Source organism: Microcebus murinus, chromosome 10 (genome assembly GCF_040939455.1).
Source record: "Microcebus murinus isolate Inina chromosome 10, M.murinus_Inina_mat1.0, whole genome shotgun sequence".
Taxonomy (NCBI): Eukaryota; Metazoa; Chordata; class Mammalia; order Primates; family Cheirogaleidae; genus Microcebus; species Microcebus murinus.
Window position 1 is genome coordinate 69,481,874 of NC_134113.1, and position 17,805 is coordinate 69,499,678.

General features: G+C 36.1%; 1 protein-coding gene across 1 annotated transcript in view; it reads left to right on the forward strand.

Annotated features, from left to right (window-relative positions):
* The first annotated feature begins 1,577 nt into the window (after positions 1 to 1,577).
* The window catches only part of CAND1 (cullin associated and neddylation dissociated 1), a 40,264-nt gene continuing 24,036 nt past the window's right edge, over positions 1,578 to 17,805 (forward strand). The window contains exons 1-2 of the mRNA XM_012782414.2: positions 1,578 to 2,047; positions 11,787 to 11,930. Coding sequence (XP_012637868.1) covers positions 1,980 to 2,047; positions 11,787 to 11,930 — 212 coding nt within the window. The 5' untranslated portion in view covers positions 1,578 to 1,979. The remainder of the gene's footprint in view (positions 2,048 to 11,786; positions 11,931 to 17,805) is intronic.

A 17,805-nucleotide genomic window follows, 5' to 3' on the forward strand; every position in this document is an offset into this window, starting at 1 on the left:
AGAACAAAAGGATATTTGTTGGTTGTGGTTGAAGTGCTCAAGTACAGACTGATGAAAGAGGCCCTAAGTGGCAGATTTGGGTAAAATAAAGGAACATATGCGGCGTTACTTGGAAAAAATATATAGTATATATTATATAAAATATTATATATATTAAAGTAAAAGGATACATGGGGTAGCGAAGAGTAATGAGGGGGAAATTTAGACACATTGTGAGGCTAACGTACTTTTCATCTGTTTTATTAACTGCTATTGCTTGACTTAGAAGATAGTAATATTTGATGAATGTAGATAAGAATGGTAACGAAAGATTAGGTAGATTTGATTGGATTTGATGTATTTGGAAGTAGGCAGTTATTTAAAGGTTTGTTGTTGTTGTTCTCCACAGGAATATCAGAATTTGATTGAATTTTCCTTGTCTTTTCCCTGGGCTCTCTTTTCATTTAGAAAGGTCAGCTAGATCCAATCCCATCTACCTCAAATCCCTAACAAACTTTTAGGTGTTGGCCCCTAGCTGTCAAATTTATGTAAAAGTTCCCAAATAGTAAGCAGATAAAAAATTTGGACAGTAAAACACATGCTTTGATATCTCATCGTGATGGCTGTGTATGTCTCAGGGAACAATCATATACACAGCCACAGGACCATCAAGGCCACAAAAGCTGACTACAAAAGTCTTTTAGCTATTCTGAATAAAGCGAGGGGCCCCTGAATACAATCTGTCGCATGCCCATTAGTCTTACTACGGTCCTGCTGGCGTTAGGGGGCTGACTACGGTGCACGGAAGGCGTATATACAGCCAGAGAAGTCGGGAGGGGGCTCAGCTGCCTTTAGAGCCTTAAGCCTTAGAGCCTTAAGTCTTAGGGCTAGAAAGTCGCCACCAGGCTTCTGCCAGGAGCACCAACTGCTCCGCAATGCGCCACGCCAACTGCGGCACCCTAGCTCTGCAAACATCGCCTAGCGGAAAAAGCGTGTGTTGGTGGGAAACTAGAACCCGCGGCAGAAACCGAGCGCGCGGCGAACCTAAGGGCTTATACAGCTCCGTGCTCTCGCCAGACTGCAAATCCCAGCAGCCACTCGTTCCATGGGCGCCAATGAGGAAGCTACAAGTCCCTGCAGCCAATCACATCCTGACCCTGTGTTGCACATGGACTGGATTCTGGGGTTTGTGGTTTTCACGTGGCAACATCACACCATGGAGGCTAAGGCAATGTAGGCCACGCGTCCGATTCGAAACGAAAGTCCCCTCTTATAGTTTTATGTTGGTCTCCACGCTAACCCCTTCAATATCATTACGTCCAGGCCTTATACTTATCAAAAATCGTAAATTTATGATGCCATACAGAAAAAAATAAAAGTTACTTTCAGATTAAGGCCCAGCGGTACCCCTCGCCTCGCCTTCTTTAACCGTCGCCCTAAAGTATCGCGAGAACTGCCCCATTGGGGCGTTGTCATGTCTCCAGAAAGGCGGTTCACGTGAAGACTGACACAGGCCTCAGCCAACAGAATTTCCCTTTAACTCTCATCGCCGCAGCGTGCGTGGGGAGGCCTCCGTGAACTCTGACCTCGGCTTTCCGTAGCGTCCCGCGTCTGCCTCCCCCGCCCCCGGAGCGAAGGAGGCGGGTTTTGGCCTGTTGCCCTAGGGAGCGAGTGCGGAGGGAGTGGGAGCGCGGCGGCCCTGAGTGGAAGTGTCTGGATCCCGGGAGAAGCCCTGCTGTACGCCCCGCCGCCCATGAGCTCGTTCTCCAGCGAGTAGCGCCGTCGTTAGGCCGGCCCCGTAGCCTCTGCTTCCCCCGGGACAGGCCCACGCCTCGCCGGGGAGGAGGCAGCCTGTCGAGGCGCCTCCCTAGTCAGCGTCGGCGTCGCTCTGCGACCCTGGAAGCGGGAGCCGCCGCGAGCGAGAGGAGGAGCTCCGGCAGCTGCGGCAGCAGCGGGCAACAGCTCCAGCGGCGCCAGCGGGCGGGATCGAGGCCGTCAACATGGCGAGCGCCTCGTACCACATTTCCAATTTGCTGGAAAAAATGACATCCAGCGACAAGGACTTTAGGTGAGGCCGAAATCCGACCCTTACCCCACCTCCGGTCCCCCCTCCGCGGCCCTGGCCCTCTGGCAGGCCTTGCCCCACCCCTCTGGCCGTAACCAGTTCCCTCGCTTCCCCGAGGTCTCCAGCCCACCACTCCGCTCGCCCCCTCATCCCGGCAGGCCCCTTCTGACCCCCTCCCCCCATTCTTTCCTCTAGGCCGTTGCCCGCCACGGTCTCTAGGCCTCTTGCCTCTGCTGAGCGCCCCCGCCGCATTCCCTGCCCCACTGGGACCTGGTTCTTGCATCTCAGGTGGCGCGAAGGGGCGAAACCACCCACCATTGTGGGCAAGGGAGTCACCGTAGGCCAGGAGACCGGGCGGCCAGGCCTACCAGCCGGCCCTCCCGAGGCGCTAGGCCGCCTTGCTAGCTGGGGCCCAAGCTGCTGGCCCACTCGGAGACCCGGCAGCCGCTTCCTTTCCCTCAGGTGTGAGTGGGCCCTGGCTGCATTCAGGTTTAATGAACAACTTTTTTTTTTTTTTTGAGCTTTTTGCTGGTTGGGTTATATACTTTATCTTTGGATTATTCCTCTTCGTGAAGATGGGAAGAAGGGGGAGGGGAGCCAGCCAGGATGGAGGAAACTTGGCTGGTAGGGTTTTCCCGCCAGCATCTCTGTCAATTTCGCTTGTCAGGTAAAACCCCCCAGGAACTCGGGGTTTCAGAGTCATATCCTTATATACGAAATCACTGCCAAACGGATGAATTGCTGAAACTTAAACAGAGCAAATGGATCCTCTTCATTGAAGGAGTTTTCTAATATGGAGCTGATAATATGAAGCTTAATTATAGCAGTTCTGTTCTAAGAGACTTGTACTGTCGGTTCCAAATTCTCATGTATGTTGAAGATGTTATATTTTCACAGATTATTTGGGGTGTTTTTTTTTTTGCAGACTATAGTGATCGTTACATTCCTTCCTTAATGCTTCCCATCCCTTCACAAATATAAGTTCTTGATCTAAAAAAAGCTTTTTATTTCTTTAATACCTAAGTTTTGTTCTTAATGCTTCAGTGGTTGTAATTTGTGTGCATTTTCAAGGAAAGAACAAATCGTCTCCAATTAAAATTGTAGCTAAAGAGCTTATGTTTGCCTGTTTTATATGAACAATAATGTTTTAACACCTGAAATTATGTCCAAACCCTATCTACCAGGAAGAACTTTTCAGATTTGTGAAATGATGACCATGAATGCTTGTGTTCCTAATTAAATGGATGTGCTGGCATATTAAAATGGTCAGTGAAGTATACAGTTTTGTGATTTCAAAACCACATAATTAAAAAAAATTTTTTCTACCTAGGGAGCTTTTAAGTGCTGTATTTGAAACTTAAAAACCAGTTTGCTAATGCTAAAGATTTTACTATTGTGACTTTTTGAAAGTGACATATGTTTGTTTTGGAATTTTAGATTTGTGTAGTTCTAGGGCCAAAATCAAGATTGTTGGGGGAAATAAAAGTTTGTGGTGTTTTAAGGATTAGAATCATGTTCAATTATTTTTGGAGCTTTGCTTGCTCCCAGTCAAGTCGTTGAAATGTAAATAAACATTTGAATGGAACTTCCATAAAACTTCCTGCTGTATAAGATGTGTGGTGTGATTCCCTCCCCTCTTCCTACAGTGTGGCTCATCCTGTGAAACTACTAAATTTCATTCTGATTGTATTCGATTAAGTTGAAAGGTAGCACTTTTCCTGTAATAATACAATTTTGTTCAACTAGTCAGACTCCTGTGCCTAGTATGTTTAGAAATACTAGAGAAGTCATGCCATGTGGTGATACTCTATGTGATTATTAACTGAAGCTTCCTTTATTAAATTTCTTGTAAAGATAATATATACATGCCTAGGTTTTTTTAAATATATGAAACAAATAATGCTCTGATGCTAATATAATCATTGATGAATTTGACAAAGATTATCTACCAGTTTGGGTTGGAATGAATCAAACATTGCCTGGAGGATTAGTGTAATATTGGCATATTTCTAATAGTTCAATGTTATACAAGGTATGTTTAGGAACAATAAGTGACTTCTAGTAATTTGGCAAGACTTTTTTGTAATACACTCGAACCATCTAGTTAACAAAAGTCTTTGGAAATAAAGCACTCCTTATATTAAGTTTAAACCAACATTTAAGGATTAATAAAATAGCATCTGAAGTTGAGTATTTTGAAGATTTTGCTGCATATTTTCAGTACATTTATTTTAATAGATTTGTTCTTTTCTAAAAAGATGTTTTGTTCTCATTAGAAATGTATTTATTTTGGTGTATATACCAAGATTTGTGGCTACATATTTTAAAATACTTAATATAGCAGGAGCTTGAGATGCCAGAGGGATCTCCAGTGCAAGATTAATATTATGGAATGCTCAACATATGCAAAGCACTCTAGCTTATATTAAGGAGAGGGGAAGAAAACAATGTGGCCAAAATGAAGAAAAAATTTTGTTCTCCTGGTAGAATCCAAAGGAAATTTGACCTAGTCACAACATCTGGGTTCTAGTCACGTACAGTTCTTTCTTGTGAACTGTGAGATCTTGGGCAAGGTACTTAATTTGAGATTGCATTTTCACTTCTGAGAGGCTTGGGCATGGATAATTACAAAAGGTTACTTATAAGTCTCTTGTTTGGATATCTACTTAATCCATTAATTCAGAGAAGGTAGAGAAATGGGTACAGGCTTCAAATTTTTGAAATTTCATCATATTTAAAGAATCCTTTTGTAGGACTTAAATCATAGGCTCAATCTATTGAAAAATTACCTAATATTCCTTTTGTGTTTAGTATTCTGCATTATTTGAAAGTAGGATATTAAGATATGTGAGAAAGGAAGAAGCCTTGAGATGAAAAATGTCAAGACTAGGAACTCTTTGAAAAAGGAAGGAGGCATTTGTGTATCCTAATGTCCAGGATAATAGTACCTGTCACCTACTACTAGCCTTGGCTTAGTGAAAAATATTTTTAAAATAATGGATGCTGTCTCAAATCTTTAGAAGAAAAATAAAGAAACATCATTCTTTGGAACAATCACTTCTTCCCCAAAAGAAATACTTCCTGGAGTGTACTCAGACTTTTTTCTAGAAAGTCTTTATTCCAGTGTATATCAGTTATTTGAAGTCCAAAAACCCCTAGGAATGTGTGTTTCATAAAGGAGTAGAGTAAAAATTAAGTGATGTGGCCAGGAGGTAGGAGATTGTGTAGATACCAGAGTGAAAGCTTTAATATGGATGAACCATGTGAATACTCCACTTACAAATATTACTATTGACTAGTACAGTGGGCTACTTTCATATGCTTCATCACCAATTGAATTAAAATAGTCCAAGGAATCAAGGGCTGAAGAAAATATCACTTTTATTTCTCTGTTCACAATAGTTAATGCTTTCTGCGAGCTTGATTTTATTTATCCTTACAACTCTAGTAAAAGTGGATAATAATAGTCTCTACTACAGTTGAAGAAACTGAGATTTGACGAGATTAAGTACTTGTGCGTCAGATAGTAGGTCTGGGATTTCTAGGACTTCTTTACCCCCAGAGCATGAACTCAACCACCTAGCTATGTCACCTCTCCAGAGTTTTGACTAGAGGACATTAAGAATCAGGCCTTAAATTTCAGTTCCCTCCAAAATTAGGTTTATGGAATATTTTATGCCAGAAGATGCTTTTAATAATTGAGAAAGACTACAAAAAGTTTAAGATCTGGTGCTTGCCCTCAGTAAATCATTATGCTTATTGAATAGTTAAGACACTACTGTAAAAAGATAAATAACCCAGGGCAATATGTATTTGTCAGGCATTAAGTGGCAGAGAAGATTAAAGCAAGAGATTCATGTCTACAGAGATCTGAGCTAGGTCTTGAAAATGAAGTTCTACATAGAAAAAATAAATACAAGTATAAAAGTACACTATACAAAACTTCATTGGGAAAGAGGGAGTAGATATATTGACTGTAACTGGATGGGTATTGTCCACAGAACTCCTTAAGGGTAGGGACCTTGTCAAATTGAAATGAATTTTCTACTCTGTCTAGTTCTTGACCATGTGGGTTCTCAATAGGTACTTGTTTTAGTAGAATTGGATTTTATTTCCAGTGTTAAGAGTATATTGGGATTTTAGTAACCTTCAAGAAGTCATTGTAAACTCTATTTAAATACCACTTGATACAATCTTAAAATAATTCACTGCATTGTAGAATGCAAGCAGTTCCCAGCTTGATAATGGTTTATGTTACCCAATTTATTTATTTAGGTGTTTTGGATATTGAAAGTTATTTTCTCTTTGAAAGTGTTTAAAATGCTTTTAAAAATATCAGGCCTATTAAGGAATCATAGGCTTTCAGAGCTAGAAGGGACCTTAGAGATCTTATCACCTAGCTGAAAGTACTATGTGGGCATTTACAATAATATAACAGGAAATAGTAAGTGAAATTATCTTGACTACTTATGCTTGAAGAAAAGCAGGTTTAATCAGAAGAAATAGATTTGCAGAGATTAAGAAGGCAATTTCTGGGTACTTTTAAAATACTTTGCAGGTTGATGACAGTAACTTAATTTTGCTTAGGTGACTTTTCTTGATGGAGATATACTACTAACTGATTATCAGCATTGATTAGGGCTTACTACTGAAAAAGAGAAGAAAAGACTCTTATTGAGGAAACTGGGAAGGAAGATGAGTAAAAATCAGTTTTATTTAAATGAATAACATTAAGACTGTTCCAAGTGAATAATTCTTAGCTCTCTAAATAAAGGAGCAAAAGTGAGCTAGCAGTAGTATGTGTGCAAGATCTTGAAAGGTAACTCATTTACTAGGTGATGAGGTTGGCAATATCACTTAGATTTCTGTTGAAAGCAAGGGTAAAATCGTGTTTATATATGAGGGGATGAGTTGTGGTGAGAGTTATTGTGCTGTGCAAGGTATCCATGTCTATCATTATTTCTGCTTTTCTGCATTGGATTTACTAAAGATGAATAAGTTCTCCCCTTAATCATTCCAGTGGAATAAGCCAGGTATGTAAGTTCTAGACTGTTTTGTTTATCACTGTGTTTGCAGAGTGCAGTTCCTTATGGTGGTACCCCAAAGTACTTGTTGATTGAATTAGATGGCATTGCCTGCAGGTTATATCAACCTGGGAATCCCATAGGAGCCTGAAACTTAATCTTTTATTTTCCCCTTTTTCCACCTTAAGCCTTCTTTGTCCTTAAGTTGGCTTGTTAAATTAGCATCCACTGAAAGTCCCAAGCAGAAAACATTGCTGTCACCCTTGTCTTATCATCTCTCCTTTAGTCTCCTGATGAGTATTTCTCAAATGAATTTTGCTGCTGTCTCAGGCTTCCTTCTAATCCAGTCTGTTGTTCACTCTAGCCATTAGAATTTTCTTCCTAAATATCACAGCTGATAAGTGCCTCCCTTACTAATTCCCATTGATTACAAGATAAACTCCAAACTTCTTAGATGTTGCCCATTTGGACTCACTAAAATGATACTCTCTAAAATCCCTAACAATCTCCTAATGTAACTGATTTAGTGGATATTTTCTTTGCTCATCTACTTGATATTTAAGCACTGTTACCACTTTTTCCTTGAAATTCTCTTACATAAGCAACCTTGACACAAGTTGAATTTATTACATTACAATGAGGGGAGAACACACACTGGGGCCTCTCAGTAAGAGGTGTTAGAAGGAACCTGTTTATTTGGGTAATTGTAGGATGGGGTCTAAGGAAGCAGAGCTTTGCTTTATGTTGAATGTTGTCAATCCAGAAAGTGAGTTGTGGTAGAAAGTAAGGGCAATTCCATGATTTGACATCTTAATAAGTTTTATAAGAAGAGCAGACTGAGTTGAGAGTAAAGTTATAATTGGTTAAGTAGCAGCAGTTGTTCATTTAATTGGAGAGGGGTATGTTTGGTGTTTTATATTTGGTGTTGCTCAGTGACTTGTCTGACGTGTATGGTCTGAGATTGTATGTGTCCATGAAAACAATATGCTTTAGCTGTTAAGCTTTAGATCAGTTTGTAATAACATTGAACCTCAGATCAGTTTCTGAACTGCAGGGGCTACTATTTTTTCTTTGTCCATTCCCCTTTTGGGCTGAAGTTGGGTTGCAGGACATTAATTTATGATCATGTCTTATCCATTCAATATAGTTTATAGTTTAACCAGGGTTAATTCTTTCTCCTCTTGTAAGATAGTGGTTGAACCATCTGATGTGACAGTGGCGGTACAGAGACATTAAGACTCTGGACAAGGATACGTCAGCTGACTGTGACAACCAGGTCTTGTGGTTTTCCTCCTACTTGTTTCCTACTAACTCATCCTTTACCATCCCTATGTCTGATCCATTTTGAAGAACTATTAATTTTGACTCGTAAAGTTCAAATAGAGTCCGTTCTCATAATTTGCAGTAGTTACGTGCTATGAAGTCATCACAAACACTGAATTAGCAAGTACTGAAACCATTGCTTGGGGAATTTCAGGATTAGATTCCTGTGAATCCCTTGTCACAGGATTCTCATCAGTTGATCAGTTCATACCTTGTTTTATGTGTTTTTGTTTAAAGATACCTTATTTAATATATATTGTTGATTCATTAACATTAAATTCACAGTCAATACACTATAATACATGCCTGAAAATAGCTTATTTAACACATGTATTTCTTCCAGAAGGCACATCACAGCCTTTGTTCACTTTGGAATGTTAGACAGTACTTCATCACTGTGCTTGGAGGCCATAACAGTAAGACCATCAACAAAAAGCACAAGCATGTGAAAAACAGGGCACTAAATAGGCTGAGAAGAGGATGCTTGCTTATAGCATGAGGGGGAACTAGAGAGGCAATACCACAGCTGGCATTGTATGTGTTGGATGACTCAGGTTTTTTACCCTTCTGCCCTTGTCTGCAAATGACTAAAAAATGGGCAGTATTAATTTTGGGGTTACAAATTTTAACGAGTAGGCAAATTTACAAATAGGAATCTGAATAATGAGGATCAACTGTGTGTCTACTTTTTATTTTATCTTCATTGATTTCCATAACCATTCAAGCTACCATAATTTCTCATTTAGACTGCTGCAGTAGTTCTCCTAATTGGTCTCCATTCAGTCTGGCTAAATAAATGAAGAGTGGTTCTCACCAAAATGTGGTCTGCAGTGTGGATGGAGTAATGTTTCTGAAATGCAAATCTGATCATTCCATTTGCTCCCCATCTTATCCCAAGTATCTTTCAGTAGCTTCCCATTGCTCTTAGAATAAAAACTGTGAAGGCTAAAATCAAGGTGTGGTCTACAAATCTTTTTAATTCCTGGCCCTTGCTTACCTGGCAGCAATTCCTCCCCTGCTCTCATGATTCTGCCCACACTTTAGATCTGTCTTCCCTGACACACAACCCCCAATCCAGTGTAGGTCAATTTACATAGTTATACTGTTGTGTTTTTTAGATGACACATTCCTTTCCTTCATAGCATTTATCTCAGTTCATAATTACATAGGTACTTACTCATATATGTAATTTTTAAAATTAATATGTCTCTTACTAGACTGTAATATAAACTCTAAGACAGCAAGAATTATGTTTGCTTTGGCTAGCCCTTGTATCCACAACAGTTAGTACAGTACCTGGTAGGTAGTAGGTTCTTATTACACAGTGAGTAAATATATAAGGCCTTTCCCATCTTTACCTCAGCTTACGTTTCCATTGTCTTCCCTTTCTCCATTAGGTTTCTGTGCTCTAGCCATACTGAACCGTTACTTAGTCCTTCACTCTGAGATGCTCTGCCCCTCCCCACCATCACCACTGGAAAAAAACAATTTAAATCCCAAACCAGCTTTCCCTATGCAAACCCCTGTTCATCTTTTGAGATCCAATCTAGCTGTCAATTCTTTGGTGTAATAATTTCTATATGCTCTCTTGAGTATTGTTTTTAAAAATTTGTCCCGTTAAAGAAGTTAAGAGAAAGGGACTCAACTCAGTAGGCTTTATTATAATACCTCTTTGAGATCAGGGGCCAAGGGTTATTAACCTTTATGTCTGTCCTTAGTTCTTAGTCCGTGCTTTCTTGCATAATAGGCAGTGAATATCTAAATGATGAATAAAGGAATGAATCTGTTCACCAGTAGAATCACTCAGAACCATAAAACAACAACTTTTTACTTGAGAGTATCTGTTTTTTTACTTAAATTGATGATCACTGTTTACTCTTAAAGCAGATAACTGGCATAGCAGTGGTCCTTAGAGGTTATAACTATTATGATTATTTAATGGATTTTATTCAAGTAAAATGGTTAAGATATTTTCAGTGCTTTGAAGTGCCTGAATTAATGTGCTATGCGGTTTTTCACTTTTCACAATATTAATGAAAATTATGTGGTTTTAATTTTGTTTTGTCATCGTATCAAAATGAGGGGCTTCCAATATAGGAGAACTATATTTTTTGATAAGTATGTGCTTATTTTATCTTGTATTGCCCCAGTGTAAATATAAGCCTTTCTTTTCTTTATAAGCAGTTTTATAAAACTTGGTAAGAATTGAACTACATGCTGCATGTAGTTTAAAACTTTGTCAAACTAGTGTTAAATGAAGTTTTAATGCTGGTTAAAGTTATCATGTAAGTAGCAAATTGCTGAATTAGTTAAGTTGGCTTTTGTCAACTTTGACTACAGTTTTATTTCCCATGTTGTTGGACTATCTCCATAGCTATTTTATCAGTTCAGCTCCAATAGTTGTGTTTTAAAATTTGAACATGGATTTTGACTTTTCTATATAAAATAAAAGATTTTTACTGAGACTGGATTTAGTTAAAATAAAAGGCGTTAAATAGTTATTTTAGTTGGATTATTTCCATAGGTGGAGGAGAGCCAAGAATTATGGGAAAATTCATTTGGCTTTTAAAGTGGTCTTAGGGCTTTATTTGAATGTGATAATCTCATATTCTGAGAAATTGAGAAATTACTTTCAAAACATTGAATTGTTCTGTAAAGCATATGGGAGAAAATCGGAGACTCTATTTACCTTATTTTACCTAAGACTGTTTACTTTATTCCTCTATTTAGCTTTTTCATTTAAATCTCACATTAGACAATTGATCAGTCTGGGTTTTTGTCAGGCTTTTTCAGTGTTCAGTCTTCCTTTTGTTGTGGTTCTTAAAGGAAGGAGGGTGGATGTCAGGTGGAGCAACTTTCTAGAATCACTACTTTGCCATTTCGAAAATATATATTCTAGTGATGGGAGTTGGGGTGGGGGGTGAGAACTTGCATTTTGGAAATTTTACAGTAATTTGTATCATGTGACCCCCACCCCCCAAAGCAACACACATATTTTGCACGGAATGTGATCTTAATGTTTGTGCTTTAGGATTTCCTAGACAAAATTCAAATCCCATGCAAAGAAAAAGTAAAGAGGAACTTTTCTTCCCTAAAAGTAGTAATGCAATGAATTAGAATGAGAGAGCACTCACTGTAGATCCTATTAGTAAATTTGAGACAAAGACCTATCTGGGGAAGATAATTTTGGGTAACAGTACCTGATATAAGAACATATCAAGACTTTAAAATATCTCTTTATATGGATTATTTATGATCACTTAAAAATATGGATGAGTTCTGTAAATACTGTGTTCCTGTTGAGTGAATGAAATAGCACCAGATTTGAAAAATCATTCTTTTTTTATTAATGCTTTAAAATTTTCAGTTATCAACAAATTTTAATTTTCTGATAGGTTTATGGCTACAAATGATTTGATGACAGAACTACAGAAAGATTCCATCAAGTTGGATGATGATAGTGAAAGGAAAGTAGTGAAAATGATTTTGAAGTTACTAGAAGATAAAAATGGAGAGGTACAGAATTTAGCTGTCAAATGGTAAGTTGTTTTTTTCACTTGTTGGATCCCTTTCCTCCCCCCAAATCTGTTTAAAAAGCTCTGTGATAATTAGTAATTATCCTAGTCTTATACTATGTCTTTTAGAGTATTTTTTAGAATTTTTAGGTAACTAGTAAATGGGTAGTGTTTGTATATGGTACATATAGTATATTTCCTTGTAGCATATAAATTACTAAATGTGGCCTTTCATAGTATTTCTTTTAATGTTTATGAAGTATATCCAGAAACAATGGTTCTCTCACTTGTTTAACCACATAGCCTGGTTTTTTTTTTTTTAGCTGAGTTAAAAGGCCTGCTTGCCTCTTTCTCTGTATTCCAATGGGGATGAAATTTACAACCAAGCAGTTAAGGAAAATAAACACTAATAATAAAATTCTTAATAAAGAATAACAGGAGTTAAAACCATAGTTAATTCAAAACAACAGATGATACAATGGTTACAAAAATCTTCCCTAAAAATTGTGGAAATTGTAATTGTGTATACAATGCATTGGGAGATGCTTGTTAAGCATACTGTTGGCAGTTGAATTTCTTAGTAGGGTACGGAATTTGAGTTCTCAGTAAATTCTGTTACTGTGACCTATTTAATTCATGAATACTAAATTTTAGAAGCCCTTAATTTACATAGTAAGTTATTAGTAATTATAACCTGTAGTTTAATATAAAAATTACAGAATTATGTCATTTTTTGTGTCATATTTGGTATCAGTTTAAGGCATTATCCCATTAGTACTCCTTTATTGGATTTTCTTATAAAGGTTTTAAATTTGTTTTAGACTAAGCTGTTATATAACTTCTGTAGAAGCAAGCAAAAATGGGAGAAATCATTGGTCAGCATAGAATTTCTAGATATGCAATACAAATTTCTTTAACTAGGGATGTTTGTAATTTTAAAATAAAATGAATCTTTTAAAAAATAAGTTGTAGAATAATGCAAATGAATCAGTACTTTTACTTGTTTTTTTTTTATCTTTTCCTTTGCCATGTACCTAAAAAACAAAATTAAGGTTTGTTCAAAATATATGCTGAATGTTTCCCAGCCTTTAAAAGCAATAATTAATAGTAGTCTTTATCCCAAATTGAGAGTTGGGAGGTATGTAGGTCTTATTTACTGTGTACGAATCATTACTCATTAGGAAATTTCTTAATCTTTTGATGGTCTTTTATATTTACAATTGAAGATGTTGGGGAAGAAACAACATATATATTCAAGAAAATAAAGGAATTAGGATCTAAACAAATATATTAGAAGATTAATTGAATCATGATAATGGGTAAATAATCTAAGAGCTGATTCTTAGAGGAGGGAAAATTCCAATAGGTAGATAAATTACTAAATAGCCTTATCAGAATATTGGAAAAATTGTCAGAGAACTTGCTGCCCAAAAAAAGAAAGGTCCAGAAATCTTTTACAGACATCTTTGAAACCTCAAAGAACAGAATTTCAGTACAGATAGTTTTACTACTGTTCCAGAACATAGTATGAAAACTTTTCAGACTTTTAAGTCAAATACATTATAACAAATCCTGACTAGAGATAACACTAAAAAAAAAAATAAAAAACCCAACCTCCCCTATAAACCAGCTTCATTTAAATGTTCAAAATAAAATACAGCAATGAATATACTATATTCAAGTAAGATTTACCCCAAGAATATAAGAGTAGTTCAGTATTATGTGCTTGATTAATTTAGTTATTTCATCATATTAGTAGGTCAGAGGAAGTAAAAACTATCTGCTTAGTTGTCAAGACACTGATAAGGTTCAGCATTGACTCTTGATTAAAAAAAAACAAAAAGTACTTAAGCTACATAATCGTCACAGTTGATGTATCATTAGAGTGAAGAACAGGTCAAGGATGCTTTATCCTACTTGACAAAATTGATCACGTGTTCCAGGCAAAACATTTAATAACACAGGAATTGATAGACCTGTTAAAAGTTCTCTCTCCCCAAAAGCTAATAAAATACCAGGTACATTCACACTACTCAGCGACAAGGCAAAGATGTCTGTCTCTGCTATGTTTCTTTTGGGGGTATTAGACACTGTAAGGCAAGGGGTAGGGGGCAATTAGAAGCATAAGAATTGAAAAAGTATATGTGGAAAAAATCAGGTCAATAAACAAATTTAATGTACAGTAATAAGTGAAGTAGAATGTAAAATTTAAGGAAATAGCTTCTATTTGCTGATATGAAAATCAGTAGCTTTTCATATAGACAATTATTACCAATTAGAAGATGTGGAAGTGAATACTATTTATTATAGCAACAGAGAGACAAAATACCTCGGAGTAAATGTAATAAGAAATGTTACAGTAGTGACTTTGAGTGAGAATGTTATAATGGTATACAGTAAGGTTACAGTTTTCTCTTTTTCCAAACTTATGAGAGGAAAACTTTAAAATATTCTCAAATACAAAAATGTACTTGAACAAGTGGAAAAACATCCCATGCCGTTAGATGGGATAACTATCATACATTTGTTGATTCCCTTCGCAGTAATTTAATTCTAATCTACTTGTAAAAGTCACTGTTTTTTCCAGAAGCTAGACAAATCCACTATATTGGGGTGGGAGTGAGTGTGTGCTGAAGATAGCCAAGAAAACTGAAAAGATAGAACAACTGCTTGGGATGGAGGTGTTGGTTAGCTCTATGAAATCGGAAAACACACTGTTATGTCTCTATAATCAAATGAGTTAGTGGGGCATTAATAGACCAATGAAGTAAAGTAGAATGTAAAGTATGTTATGAAGAAGACATGATTGGGGAAAAGATAGACCTTTTCAAAAGATTGAATAACCATTTGAAAAGTTAAAATTATATCATCACACGGGATCCCCAGTCAAAGTCACCATTGTTTACTTTTTGTTCACCTAAAATTAGTTTGCCTGTTATATACAGTATGTACTCTTTTGTGTCTGGCTTTTTTTGCTCTCATAACATCTGTGGAATTCATCCATGTTGACTATATTATGTGTTTATATTCATGTGTTTTTATTAATGATTAGTAGTCTATTGATAGCACCATTTTTGGTTTCTTTCCAGGGTTTTACTGTTGTGAACAAATATACAGTGAAATGAATGTGCCAGTCCCTTTTGGGACATGTGTCTTTATTTCTTTGCTAGTAGATACCCAAGAATGAAATTGCTATTGTTCATTTAGCTTTTTAAGAAAATTCCAAATTGTTTTCCACGGTATATGTACTATTTTACATGAAAGTACTAGTTCCACATTCTCAACAGTTGGTTATATCAGTCTTTAATTTTATCCATTCCAGTAGGTGTATAGGTGTGGTTTTACTTTACATATCTCTGACAACTAATGATGTCAGGCACAGTTTTGTGTGTTTATTGGTCATTTGGGTATTTTTTGATTGAGTTTGTCTTCTTATTATCAAATTGTAGTCTTCCAATTTGAGCTTTAGTTTTTAATTTTTGTTTTAGTTTAGCTTGATTTATAAATTAATTTAAAATTTTCTTTTATGGTTATTGTTTTCTCCATCCTAAGAAATTTTTGTTTACCTTAGGTTGCAAAGATTTTCTCCTAACAAGCCTTATAGTTTTAGCTTTTACTTTTAGTTCTGTGATCTATCATGAATTAATTTTTGTGAAGGATGTGAGGTAGGAATTGAGTTTACTTTTTATTTCTGTATGGATATTCAGTGGTTTTTAGCACCATTTATTTAAAAGACCCTCCTTTCTCTGATAAATTACCTTGGCATCTTTGTCAAAAAATCAATTGACTATAAAAGTGTGGGTCTGTTTCTAGACTCTATTCTGTTCCATTGATTTATCTATTTTTATACTGGTACAACACTATTAGTGTAGCTTGGGGTTTTTCAACCACCACGGCACTACTTAATTTTGGGGCCAGATAATTCTTTGTTGTGGGAAGTTTAACTATTTTTAGTATTTGTTGTGATTTCTTTTTTTGATCCATCAGTTATTTGGAAGCAATTTCCAAATATTTGGAGATAATCTAGATGTTTATTTTTACTGGCTTCTAACTTAATTCCGCTGTAGTCAGAGAAGCATAATCTAAGATTTCAGAGTGCTTTTTAAAAAAACATTTATTGAGGCGGGTTATTAGGTCTTACTTAGTGAGTGTTTCACATGCACTTTAAAAGAAAGTCTATTCTGTAGTTGTTGGTTAAAGTGTTTTATAAATACAGTTAGGTCATATGGTATTTGATAATGTTCAGATTTATATCCTTTCTGATGTTTTTTGTTTGGTTGATCTATTGACTATTATTGAAAGGAGTGTTAAAATTTCCAACTATTAATGTGATTGTTGATGTATCATTTCCCTGTGTAATGTCAGATTTCCCTTTATGCATTTTAAACCTGTATGATGTTAAAAACAAAATTACTCTTTTCTTTTAAAACAGTAAGGAAAACTTTAATCAGGACTATCAGGATAGGTATCAAAGACTATCATAATAGGGAAGAGAGATTGGGGTCAACTCCAGATATAAGGACAAGTGGAAATTTATAGCCAACAAGCAGAAAGGAGAGGGTCAGGGGATGGAAAATTACATAGGTAGAGACATCAAGGGTGGAGGGATTCTTGTTACAACTGGGCTATGCAGGCCCTGCAAGAATAGGGGTCAAGGCAAAGACCTGGATGAGAAGAGGGCTCAAAGAAGCCTGACTAAAGTTTGGTCAAGGAGAGAGCCTTTGTCAGTGACTAGGTACATACACATTTATGATTGTTAGGTCTTCTTGATGATTTACCCTTTAGGAGTATAAAATTTTTTCCTTATCTCTGGTAATACAACTTACCTTGAAATATATTTGCTGTGAGTTAATAGCACAGCCACTCCAGCTTTCTTAAGATTAGTGTGTGTACATGGTATATCTTTTTTTATTTCTTATTTTATTTGTTTTTATTTATATATCTTATACACAGCAGGTAATTAGGTCTTGCTTTTTTCTTCTGCATTTTATAATTCCTGCTCTTTAATAGGAGTTTTAAGCTGCTTGACATTTGTTATAAATATTGATATGGTTGGATTTAGATGTGTCGTTTTACTTCTTGTTTTCTGTTTGTTCATAATGTTTTTTGTTGTTGATATTTTTCCCCCTGCGTTTTTTTTGAATTAAAAACTTTATAGCAGCAGTTCTCAAAAGTTCAGTGGGAGAAGGTGGGGGAGGATCAAAACTATTATATAAATAATAAGGTATTATTTTCCTTTTCGACTGTTCTTTTCTTAAAAGTACACAGTGTAATTTTCCAGAGGCCAGATGACATGTGATAGATAACATCACAGCCGATTAAATGCAAAAGCAAATATGAAAATCCAAATGTTTTAATCTCAAACACTTAAAAAATTTACAGAAATGTAAAATAGTGCTATTCTATTTTTTTGTTTTTGAGAATATAGTTCTTTTTCTTAAAAATGTTACTTACGTTAACCTATAATGGGTTTTATTTTTATTTTATTTTATATTTATTTTATTTTAATATGGTAAACTTTGACAAACATACCCACATAAAGAAAAGTTCTTTGGGGTCTTCAGTGATTTTTAAAGCATTAAGAAGGAGTCCTAGACCAAAACGTTTGGAATCACTGTTTTATATTATTTCATTTTGATGCCTGTTTTTACTTAGATGTATCTCTTCATATTATTTGTCATTCTAAGATAGAGATTACAAATTGCATCTTAAATTTATCACAGTCTATTTGGAGTTAATACTGTACCACTTGGTATAATTTACTATTATATATAAACCCTGCCGTAACATGGTTCCATTTACTTTCCTCTTATCCTTTGTGCTACTGCTGTTTTTTGTATACTGGTAAGTATGTTTATGTGTGCGTTTTTCCTTAATACAACATTATTTGTAGTTTGAA